This window comes from Oncorhynchus kisutch, linkage group LG22, assembly GCF_002021735.2.
Source record: "Oncorhynchus kisutch isolate 150728-3 linkage group LG22, Okis_V2, whole genome shotgun sequence".
Taxonomy (NCBI): domain Eukaryota; kingdom Metazoa; phylum Chordata; class Actinopteri; order Salmoniformes; family Salmonidae; genus Oncorhynchus; species Oncorhynchus kisutch.
In genome coordinates, this window is record NC_034195.2 from 45,232,673 (window position 1) to 45,245,580 (window position 12,908).

General features: G+C 43.0%; 1 protein-coding gene across 1 annotated transcript in view; it reads left to right on the forward strand.

Moving 5' to 3' along the window:
• poc1b (POC1 centriolar protein B) overlaps positions 1-12,194 on the forward strand; it is a 56,215-nt gene extending 44,021 nt beyond the window's left edge. Inside the window, exons 11-12 of the mRNA XM_020456016.2 lie at positions 10,799-11,041; positions 11,278-12,194. Coding sequence (XP_020311605.1) covers positions 10,799-11,041; positions 11,278-11,451 — 417 coding nt within the window. The 3' untranslated portion in view covers positions 11,452-12,194. The remainder of the gene's footprint in view (positions 1-10,798; positions 11,042-11,277) is intronic.
• The last annotated feature ends 714 nt before the right edge of the window (positions 12,195-12,908 follow it).

The following is a 12,908-nucleotide window of genomic DNA, read 5'->3' on the forward strand; positions in this document are numbered from 1 at the left end:
CTCTTCGCCTCATCTGTTCTCCCTTGTTTGTCTGTCTGCATCTCTTCTGCCAAGATTCTCGCTCTCTCTTCCCTTCTCTCCTTCCTTTCCTATTCACGTTGCTGCTCCTTTTCAGGAATACTCTATCTTTCTCTACTGTTTACCATGTTGCCTTGGCATCAGAGTTCCCTTCACAGCCATTTGTCTTGTCAGAGTTTTAGGTAGCCTACAGGGCAGCAATATGGAGATAAATACTAAAGATACTTGTTCTAGATAAAGGAGGATGGTTACAATTTAAAGAGGGAGTTGTGCGCGTGTCCGTGAGATGGCGATACCAGTCCACCTGTCATTGAACCTTGACGGCTCAGTCAGTGCTGTTTTTATTACCGGGGCCGGTTGTTTACTGTTCCCATTCTCCCTCCGTGCCCCATGCTACCTCCCTCGACCTGGTTACAATCACAACATGACATAACCACTTAGTTGCACAGAGTTGCTTATAAAATGCAGTGCTGTCTTTATTTTTTATGGCATCTGTGGAACAGGATATTTGAGCCCATGTGTGGGAGGACTCATTTCAGATGTCTGAGGCGAGAGGGAGAGAAAAGAGAGACTGAAAGAGGGCAGGATGGGCTGAGGGGGAGAGAGGGATAAAGAGGAAGTGGCCTCTTCTTCACAGCCACAAGACCCACCTCCAGTTTCCTCTTCTTTCAAAACAAGCTTTTCAAGAGAATAATAGACTTCATAAAAAACCGACACAATATCAAGTTAGATCACATCTGCTGGAGATGTTTGTGTTTGTGAGGGAGATTGAGATAAGGGAGATTTAAATGTATACAATTTAGTGTGAGAATTTATCTGTGTACATGCACACGGTTGTATTTGTGCGCTTTTGTTTGCCCTCATCCACTGTCATGCAATGGGTAGCCTAGCTGTACTGTAAAAGGATCCCTCCATCCACTCTGCTACCCAGACTGTTAAAATGTAGAGCCCAACAGGAAATGGAGCTTTAGAGCCCTCTGAGCCTCACCTGACTAGGTGACAGGGGACAGCTGTGGCTTGTCCCAACACAGGAAATGGCCTACTTTAACAGGACACCATATTTTGATATCACCCCAGCAGCCAGCCAGCCATAACTGACTGTATCCCAAAATGGCACCTTATTCCAAAGCCCTGTGGGTTCTGGTCAAAAGTAGTACACTAAATAGGGAATATGGTACCATTTGGGAACGCAGACCATAAGGCTATTTATTCACCCTGGGGTGACCACGTACTTGTTATGCAGTCTAAATAACAATCCACTAACTGCAGGACAAAAGGAACGTAGGGTGTTGTTGTTCTGTTAGCTAAAATCAGATATAGATTTTGTACTGTATTACAGATATTATATAGCAAGGTTAGTTAATGAAGGATATGTTGGGCACTAATATGAACAAAGCAAGCTAAGCAGCCTAGTTGTACTTGGTTCTATTCCCCTGGCCATCTTATCCTGATGGTAGCTGAAAACATGGTAAAGTTAGTGTGTATCCTGATGATGGTAGCTGAAAACATGGTAAAGTTAGTGTGTATCCTGATGATGGTAGCTGAAAACATGTTAAAGTTAGTGTGTATCCTGATGATGGTAGCTGAAAACATGGTAAAGTTAGTGTGTATCCTGATGATGGTAGCTGAAAACATGGTAAAGTTAGTGTGTATCCTGATGATGGTAGCTGAAAACATGTTAAAGTTAGTGTGTATCCTGATGGTAGCTGAAAACATGGTAAAGTTAGTGTGTATCCTGATGATGGTAGCTGAAAACATGGTAAAGTTAGTGTGTATCCTGATGATGGTAGCTGAAAACATGGTAAAGTTAGTGTGTATCCTGATGATGGTAGCTGAAAACATGGTAAAGTTAGTGTGTATCCTGATGATGGTAGCTGAAAACATGGTAAAGTTAGTGTGTATCCTGATGATGGTAGCTGAAAACATGGTAAAGTTAGTGTGTATCCTGATGATGGTAGCTGAAAACATGGTAAAGTTAGTGTGTATCCTGATGATGGTAGCTGAAAACATGGTAAAGTTAGTGTGTATCCTGATGATGGTAGCTGAAAACATGGTAAAGTTAGTGTGTATCCTGATGATGGTAGCTGAAAACATGGTAAAGTTAGTGTGTATCCTGATGATGGTAGCTGAAAACATGGTAAAGTTAGTGTGTATCCTGATGATGGTAGCTGAAAACATGGTAAAGTTAGTGTGTATCCTGATGATGGTAGCTGAAAACATGGTAAAGTTAGTGTGTATCCTGATGATGGTAGCTGAAAACATGGTAAAGTTAGTGTGTATCCTGATGATGGTAGCTGAAAACATGGTAAAGTTAGTGTGTATCCTGATGATGGTAGCTGAAAACATGGTAAAGTTAGTGTGTATCCTGATGATGGTAGCTGAAAACATGGTAAAGTTAGTGTGTATCCTGATGATGGTAGCTGAAAACATGGTAAAGTTAGTGTGTATCCTGATGATGGTAGCTGAAAACATGGTAAAGTTAGTGTGTATCCTGATGATGGTAGCTGAAAACATGGTAAAGTTAGTGTGTATCCTGATGATGGTAGCTGAAAACATGGTAAAGTTAGTGTGTATCCTGATGATGGTAGCTGAAAACATGGTAAAGTTAGTGTGTATGGGTGAGAAGAGGGATCGGTCTCTGAATGGCCGTTGGTTGGTGGTGGGTTAAATAAAGAAAAAACTATGCATTAAAAATCCATGAATGTAGAATTATTGTGCAATTTGTATACTGCTACATTGAGGTTTTGTCTTTCATTATTTTTTATCTGCCGTTAGTACGTAGCCTAAGCTTTAGGGCCTAACTGTAGCATGTCAAATACACACCAATTGACAAATGCTTTTGGGAACTTTACGTCGATCCACTGAGGCAGAAAGGAAAATGTAGGAGTTTAATTCAATAAGAGAAAAGCTGTGAAATAGAGAGTTCAACATGAATAGAAGGGCCAGAACATTAGTCTGTTTGGTGAAGTGTTATTTGTGAGTTGCTATACAAATTCGACAGTCACAAGATGGAGACTTCAAAATGATACATCAAGTGAACTGTACTGTTCAGATAGGCTACTATTCCATTTAACCCATCTGAAATCTGGACACCGACTGTAGGTCTATAGCCTCTCACATATCCTAATATTATAACTCCTGAAGCATTTCTTGCAGTAAAAATATAACCCTAATGTAAATTTTGACTCCGGAAACAGGAGTGTAAAAATATGATTTATTTATTTAATCTGAGTGTGCGTTTAGGGACCATCTGTAAAGGTGGTATCTTTATCAGCATCATACACGCTGATCGTATTTCAACCACACAAAATATGCATCTAAGCCAAAGAAATCACGTTGGGTCGTTTCAATAGCTTTTAATTTCCTTAAAACCGGTCAAACCGATGTCACTTGGACATTTTTACATGGAAAATGTTTCCAATTGTATTATTATTTTTAGCATTTTCTCCCCGGTCCCTAAACGTCTTTGTTGGGCGAGAGAAGCAGAGATAAAAGAGAAAACAAACTTACCAATAATTCTATCGATTTATTACATTATTCTAATGCGTAAATGTTTACTTAGTCTTCTAGAGCAACAAGCACTGACCGAAGAGAAGCTGCATGTATCGAATTATAGACAAGATTACATTATAAGCAGAAACAGGCTTATCTAAAAAGGCCTGTCAAAATTGTTGTGCCATCCATATTTTCTATGTTCGCAGGTTAGGGTCAGGTGCTGACCTCAGATTTTCACTTTATCACAGAGTCGGGCTGTAGCAGCTGCGGGTGAACAAACCGCTGACCCGCGTATCTCACACAGACTGACTGAGGCCAGAGAGCAGACACTTTTAACCTGGCCAGCCAGTTCCCCTCCAGCAGACCTTGGTTCAATAGTTATTTGAAATACTTTAGCTGGAGTTGATTGAGCTTGCCTGTTGCATTGCAACCAATAGAAAAATCCTGAAAGTGCTAACCCACCTAGCACTACAGGTGTGCTAAAACAGTGGTTTTGAAACATATTATTTTTTACACGTGGCCCCCTTTCCAGCATTGGGGAACATCCCGCTTGCCATGTCGATTTCGATGGGCACAAGCACTGTTCATGACACACTGTTTACACCCCTCTTGTTGGTGGAGAGAATTTTGTAGGTTTAAAGCTTATTTCCAGCAGTTCTACACATTTTGTCATGGGGTGCAAAGAAAATGTTGCCGTTTTAAAGCACATTTCTTTGAAGTCTATACATTTTGCCCTGTCTGTATTCATGTGATATTTGAGTGACAAAAAAAAGTTTAAAAGTTAGCTGACATGGGCTAGTTGATTTAGACATTTCTGACACGTTATAAATATAAATTACTAACATGACAAGAGGAACTAATAATGCACTACCCAGTTTTGAAATTACACCCTGTTATAGCTGGACTTGGCACCGTCCTCTGTCCCCCCCCCCCCCCCCCCCCCCCCAAAGTTTGAGAACTACTAGGCTAAAACAAATGCTCAAGTTTTTGAAAGACCCAAAATGGTATTTGAACCCAGGTACTCATTGCTACGAACTCCCACAAACGCTTTGATCTCCAAGACTCATAAAGGAAGATGGTCAAAATGACTGCAGTGTGTGAGACAGAACCTGGGCGGGGTCAGGGGAGATAGTGCCTCCTTTGATTTCCATAAGGATTTCAAATCCAAATAAGTGTGGTGTTCGCGTACACAGTTTAGGAGATGTTATAGGGGGTTCATTGAAATGCTTTTTACTAGCTCTTAACAGTGCAGTAAATTGTCAAACAAATGCACAAATAATCAAAAACAAGAAATCAAGAATGTCAGAACGAATCCAATTAACAACCCATTTCCTTGTTCTCTGAGGCTGACTAATGGTGTTACCATGGCATCCTGTGACGAGGAAATGTTCCCTTCCCCATCAGCAGGCGGACAGAGAGTAGCGGCACTCTGCTCTACTTGCCTATGTGTTTATAGGGGAAGGGAATGGAGAAATGTGGACTGAGGACACGTGCGTGCACACACACACAAAACCTTGCATTTTCTCTTTTTAATATCTGTGTATGATATACTGTACCAGTCAAAAGTTTGGACACACCTAGTCATTCAAGGGTTTTTCTTTATTTTTACTGTTTTCTACCTTGTACCGTAATAGTGAAGACATCAACTATGAAATAATACATGGAGTCATGTAGTAACCAAAAAAGTGTTAAAGAAATCTAAATATATTTGAGATTCTTAAAAGTAGCCACCCTTTGCCTTGACAGCTTTGCACACTTTTGGCATTCTCTCAACCAGCTTCATGAGGTAGTCACATGGAATGCATTTAAATTAACAGGTGTTCCTTGTTAAAAGTTAATTTGTGGAATTTCTTTCCTCGATGCGTTTGAACCAATCAGTTGTTGTGACAAGGTAGGGGTGGTATACAGAAGATAGCCCTGTTTGGTAAAAGACCAAGTCCATATTATGGAAAAAACAGCTCAAGTAAGCAAAGAGAAATGACAGTCTATCATTTACTTTAAGACATGAAGGTCAGTCAATCCAGAAAAAGTTGAACTTTTGAAAGTTTCTTCTAGTGCAGTTGCGAAAACCATCACGCGCTTTGATTAAACTAGCTTGCATGAGGACTGCCACAGGAAAGTAAGACCCAGAGTTACCTCTGCTGCAGAGGATAAGTTCATTAGAGTTACCAGCCTCATAAATGTCAGCCCAAATAAATGCTTCAGAGTTCAAGTAACAGACACATCTCAACATCAACTGTTCAGAGGAGACTGTGTGAATCAGGCCTTCATGGTCAAAATTTTGCAAAGACACCAATAAGAAGAAGAGACTTACTTGGGCCAAGAAACACGAGCAATGGACATTAGACCAGTGGAAGTTCAAATTTGAGATTTTTGTTTCCGACCTCCGTATCTTTGTGAGACGCAGAGTAGGTGTACGGATGATCTCCGCATATGTGTTCCCACTGTGACGCATGCAGGAGGTGTGTGGTTGTGCTTTGCTGGATACACTGTCTGTGATTTAGAGTTCAAGGCACACTTAACCAGCATGGCTACCACAGCATTCTGCAGCAATACGCCATCCCATTCTTCACAATCACCCGCCCTCAACCCAATTTAGGTGGTTTGGGATGAGTTGGACCACAGAGTGAAGGAAAAACAGCCAACAAGTGCTCAGCATATGTGGAAACGTAATCAAGACTGTTGGGAAAGCATTCCAGGTGAAGCTGGTTGAGAGAATGCTAAGAGTGTGCAAAACTGTGAAAGGGGGGCTACTTTGAATAATCTCACATTTAAATATATTTTGACATTAACACTTTTTGATTACTACTTGATTCCATATGTGTTATTTCATAGTTTTGATGTCTTCAATATTATTTTACAATGTAGAAAATAGTAAAAATTAGGAAAACCCTGGAATGAGTAGGTGTCAAGTTTTGACCACTTGTGTATGTGTGTTTTTATTTATCTATTTTCCTTTAATCTAACACTTTAGTCAACAACTCAATCAAACTAGTTTGGTAACATGGCATGGTAGCTGTCTAAATCCACAAGAGAAAGTAAGAAATCAACTTACCCCCCCCTAACAACAACACTATAATTGTATATTTGCTGTGCTATATATCCCACAGCAACAACAGACACAGCTTAACAATTATTCTGATTGTTTCTTCTCTCTCAGACCACTCTGCTGGAGTAGCTCATAAATATAGAATGAGTACCAAATGGCACCCTATTCCCTTTATAGTGCATTTCTTTAGACCAGAGCCCATAGGGTATTCATCAACAGTAGTGCAGTGCATAGGGAATAGTCTGTCATTTTAGACGTACTCATTTCTAATCGTCTGGGTGAGATGGAGAGGCTGGCTAGTGGCTGGCGAGGACAGGGAGATAAATGAATTGGTCATTGGCATTAATTTGGTACACTGCTGGCGCTGGCTGTCCACCTGTGTCCACTTCAAAATCTGGGACAGAGTGTTCACTGTAGACATTGTGGCATGACCTTATATGGGCTGAAGATGCTGCTAATGGAAACATCACAAGCCTTAAATAATGTGTAAACAATTATCATACGTATCTAATATTGCTATACGTTATCCATTTCTGTAAATAGATTCTGTCAATGACACTTGCTTAGGGAGCTGATATTAAAACAGTACTCTTACCCTTTACCCGCGGGTATGTTACAGAATATTATGCCAGCCCTTCTGTAATAGTAACAGATAACGGCCTTCAGTTGTCAACCTCAGGATTGAAGTTTTCATAATATTACATACTAACACTGTGGTATCAGACCAAGTGTTACAGTGGTATCAGACAGACTGTGCTCCAGCTCTGTTATCTATCTGGGAATGGTTCTGTAGTTTGATTAAAGTTTCTGTTCGCCCACTCTTCTCCCACCGACCAACCGAACAGACAGCCGAGCTGGCAGAATGCCACCGATGGCCTTGCTTGCTGTGGCAATGAGCCGTGTCTCGCCATTCCACATGACATGGCAAACGAGCACAGTGTGTGTGTTTAGTGATTGACACATGGTATGCTGCCTCTTAATGTCTGATTGCTCTCCAACTTCCTGCAAGAGAAGGGAAAGACTCAAGAGGAAGCGAAAAGAGAGATGGATGGAGTCTGGGTCTGCTGAGCATTAATGAACACAACAGATGTTGCCCAGATGCGGCCCAGGGGGGGTCAGAGAGAGAGAGGGGGGAGAAGGGAGGGGAAAAGTGAGATAGAAAGGAGTCCAGTTGGAATCCCTCTTCACACACTGACAGCTTTGTTCACCTCCAGTCAGGACCAAGCCCTCCTTCCTCTCCCTTCCACCCTCTTCTCCCCCCCAAGACTCTTTGATGTAAGTGCACAGGAAACAAGGCAGGAATCGATTCCTCCATGCATTAAGCCCCCACTCACCACCTCCTTCCTCTCCTCTTGTCTCATTCCTTCTCTTTATCTCTATCTCCTCGCCCCTGTACCTCCCTTACCCTGCCCAGGAAGCTCGCTAGCACGTTGTTTTTGTCTGTGTCCATGTGTATGTGTATTGTACGGGGCCGTTGGAGCACAGGGACACATCTTGTCTGTATCTTTGTCTGTGTGCTAGAAGTGATCTGAAGTCTGTGTGTTGCAGCAACATTGTAGATCGTGTTGATCCTTGTCTGTCTGCGTGGTCTTGGGTTGTGTTTCCAAAGCAGGAACACGTGAGCCTGCTTTGAATAAAGAAATTCCTTTTGAATCAAATGTATGAAATTCAATGATTTACTGTCTCTAAGGATGGGCTGCAGCTAGTTTCTATTGTTTATCTTGCTTCAGGAGGTATGGATTTGGTCTCAGAATATGTAGGAAAGTTCTCCAACTCGTTGACCCTGTTTTTGAACTGTTTGCCTGTTTTATTAGGAGCAAGCCAATACGATGAGTCCTAAACCCCAAGTCTCTCGGGTCATAACCGCTCAAGTTAACAAGTAAAATGTCATTTGTCACATGCTGTAGACTAACAACAAAATGCTTAATAACAGGCCCTTACCTACAATGCATATAAAATTATAGAAAAATAATAACACAAGGAATAAATACTCAATGAGTATCTATAACTTTGCTATCTACACAGGTACCAGTACTGAGTTGATGTGCAGGAGATAATTGAGGGTGTGCTCAGCCCTCCCTTTCCTGTAGTCCACAATCAACTCTGTTGTCTTGTTGAGGGAGAGGTTATTGTCCTGGCACCACACGGCCAGGTCACTAACCTCTAATAGGCTGTCTCATCGTCGTCGGTGATCAGGCCTACCACCGTCGTGTCGTCATCAACCTTAATAATGCTGTTGGAGTCGTGCGTAGCCACGCAGTCGTGGGCGAACAGGGAGTACTGGAGGGGACTAAAGACGCACCCCCGAGAGGCCCCTGTGTTTAAGGTCAGTGTGGCGGATATGTTGTTGCTAACCTTCACCACCTGAGGGCGGCCCATTAGGAAGTCCAGGATCCAGTTGCAGACGGAGGGGTTCAGTCTCAGGGTCCTTAGCTTCGTGATGAGCTTGGAGGACACTATTGTATTGAACGCTGAGCTGTAGTCAATGAACAGCATACTCACGTAGGTGTTCCTCTTGTCCAGGTGGGAGAGAGCAGTGTGGAGTGTAACTGTGGATCTGTTTTGGTGATTTGGAGTGGGTCCAGGTGTCTGAGATGATGGTTTTATGTGAGCCATGACCAGCCTTCTAAAGCATTTCATGGCTACGAACGTGAGTGCTACGTGAGGGTGATTGTCTTTTAGAGATGTTACCTTGGCCTTCTTGGGCACGGTCTCTCTCCTCTCATCGTCTCTGTTCCTCTACTGTAAAAACATTATTGGCCAGAGGGAGGGATGTAGAGGGGGAGGGGAGAGAGACTGGCTAGGCTTTACAGCTTATAGGATTCATGAACTAACACATTTGCCATGTTTTGTCATTAGCATTACGGCTTCCTCTATGTCAGGGCTTCCCAACTGGCAGCAGTCAGGGCTTCCCAACCGGCAGCAGTCAGGGCTTCCCAACCGGCAGCAGTCAGGGCTTCCCAACCGGCAGCAGTCAGGGCTTCCCAACCGGCAGCAGTCAGGGCTTCCCAACTGGCAGCCCATGGGGGATTTTATTTGGCCCCCCAAGTTTTCTGAGCAAAGGGTTACATTGTAATTGTTTATTGTTTTATTGTTGGAAATAAGACTGTAAATACACCAGCAAATCAGTTGTTATTTTTATTTTGGAAATCTGTTCCAATGTATTCCCCGCATAATAGAGAGAGAGAGACCCTGAGTCTACAAAATATTAGGAACACCTTCCTAATATTGACTTGTACCTGTGCTTCCCACAGTTGTGTCAAGTTGGCTGGATGTCCTTTGGGTGGTGGACCATTCTTGATACACACAGGAAACTGTTGAGTGTGAAAAACCCAGCAGTGTGGCACTTCTTGACACACTCAAACTGGGAGCCCGGCACCTACAACCATACCCGGTTCAAAGGCACTTCAATATTTTGTATTGCTCGTTCACCCCTTTCATCTACACTGATTGAAGTTGATTTAACAAGTGACCTTTTAATAAGGGATCATAGCTTTCACCTGGTCAGTCTGTCATGTAAAGAGCAGGTGTTCCTAATGTTTTGTACACTCTATGTAAATGATCGTAAACAAATGTAAACAAGGTTTGAAATGGTTATATTTTATTCAAATATTATGTCTGTTTGGGCTTCTTGCATTAGATTTGCTGTCTATAAATGATTAGTAATTATGGTGCGGCAGGGTAGCCTAGTGGTTTGAGCGTTGGACTAGTAACCGAAAGGTTGCAAGTTCAAATTCCCGAGCTGACAAGGTACAATCTGTCGTTCTGCCCCTGAACAGGCAGTTAACCCACTGTTCCTAGGCCGTCATTGAAAATAAGAATTTGTTCTTAACTGACTTGCCTAGTTAAAAAAAAAACATTTAAAAAATATATATATATATTCTGGCCCCCTGACCCTCCGCTCATGAAAAAATCTGCTTGCGGCCAAATCTAGTTGATGATCTCTGGTCTATGTATTGTCAATGGGTTGTTGATGAAGCCGGCTAGATTACGTTGTCTCATAAAACCAGTCTTTACCTGGTTAATAGCCCTCTCACATGACGTCTACGCAACCACAGATCTTACTGTTGTGATGTCCTGTTCAGGTCAGAAGTCCCCGCACCAAGAAAACCATTGAGTTATAAATTGCAATGCTTTCCCTCAAATTCAGTTGTGAGGTCCTTAAAGTTAATGTTCACTTCAAAATCAAGCAAACCTGGTCAGCTGTTGCATTCACCCTCCCCTCTTTCTTTCAAGGCTGTCAACGGCCATGCAAACAATTTGCCAGCACGGCGGATTGCCAGTACCATTCTCAACCCCAATGAAGACTGCCACAGTAGTGGACAGGGTTCGACATCTGGGTCCCAGTCCGGGCAGATGGGAGGCAGGAGGGGGGAGGAACAGGGGATGACGTACCCTCTGGAGATGCGCTCAGACCTCCCCATGAACTTCAGCAGCACCCTGGAACGCATCGTCCAGCAGCTTGACGTCCTCACTCAGGTCAGTCCCTTAACTCTTAATCCAAATCTGGCAGCCCTGGCTAAACCACTTCATTTCAACCCAATCTGGCAACCATAAAATACTTCCCCTTCCATCCCAATCTGGCAACTCAATTGTAATGTTTATGAAAGAACAGCAGATGATACAGAGTTAGATGTTGAAATGAGTGAAGTGTTGACATAGTCGTGAAAGACTTTTAGTCTAAAACTGGTGTGTGATCCTCTCCTACCCCATAGACTGTCTCTGTGTTGGAAGAACGTCTCACCCTGACGGAGGACAAACTGAAGGAGTGTTTATTCAACCAGAGTCAGATCCTGCTGCAGGTGCGAGGGGAGGAGAAGGACCGAAGGAGAGAGAGGGTGGAGGAAGAGAGGGAAGGTGAGAGCGGATCCCCTGTCGCCTCAGCCTAAGGTCACCCACCCACCTCCCTCTCCACAGACACACACTCCTCCCTTTGACTTGGTCGTGTGTGTGTGTGTGTGTGTGTGTGTGTGTGTGGGGGGGGGGGGGTCCTTAACCTCCACCTTGGTGGTCTTTCTCAGGGGTCATTGTCTTAATCAAATCCTCCCTCTATCTCGCCACTCTTTTAAAGATTATTCAACCCTACAGCACAGTGTGTCTGCGACACTTAAACCAAAGCTTTTTGGCTATGGACTGGGGTGAGTTTTTGTACATATACCAGTGTGTGCATATGTTCATCGGTGTGTGCGCGGGTGCGTGCGTTTGGAAGGTCTTTGCGAGGCCCCTCCGTAATGAAAGGTTGATGAAGGGGAGCGGAGGACACGACGGCACAGCTGCAGCTATGAAAACAGCCGGTCTGTCTGTCTGTGGACAGTGAAGGGAGCAGAGCGTGCTGGGCCAGGCAGGGGCTCCCTTCACTGTCCAATTCCTCTGGTCTCCTTCTCCTGGACAGGCCACCATAAACATTCCTTCCTTACACCTCTCTCCCTCTCGTGTGTGTGTGCGTGCATCGCTATGGGTTCTTGTACTAGCATTTATTAGTAGAATCTATGCATTATGTCATGTGCTGATGAAGCGCCTGTGTGTGTGTGTGTGTATGACCATAAACCCCCACTCTTGTATAGTGTACGGCATATTTTCTCATGCGTTCCCTTTCATACTATGAACTAAATAAATTGAACATATTGCACTGGCATGTCTCCATGTGTGTCATTTTTACATCAGCAGTTGCTCTATAAAAGCCCACAAGTATCCAAAACTCACTCTGTTTCATGGTCCATCGACCCAGATCATGGGCTTTTCCACACAAAGTGCTTTACAGTAACCTTGCCTAGACCTCAAATGGCAAGCAGTACCAGCAGAATCTACAAGTATTACAGTCCGTGTCAGTTCCTCTTTGAAGCCAGTGGTCTTGTTGACTTTTCCAGCGACAGTCAAAGATGTGGATAGCACTGGAGTGGCCCCTCTTTATAAATACATATACAATAAATGTGTGTTCATCTACATATCTATCTACAGTGCATTCGGATAGAATTCAGACCCCTTCACTTTTTCCACATTTTGTTACATTACAGCCATATTTTAAAACGGATAGTTTTTTTCACTCATCAATTTACACACAATACCTCATAATGACAAAGCAAAAACAGGTTTAGACATTTTTGCAAATGTATTAAAATGTTTAACTGAAATAACATTTACATAAGTATTCAGACTGTTTACTCAGTACTTAGTTGAAGCACCTTTGGCAGTCTTCTTGAGTATGATGCTTCAAGATTGGCATGTATTTGGGGAGTTTCTCCAATTCTTCTCTGCAGATTCTCTCAAGCTCTATCAGGTTGGATGGGGAGCGTCGCTGCACAGCTATTTTCAGGTCTCTCCAGAGATGTTGGATCGGGTTCAAGTC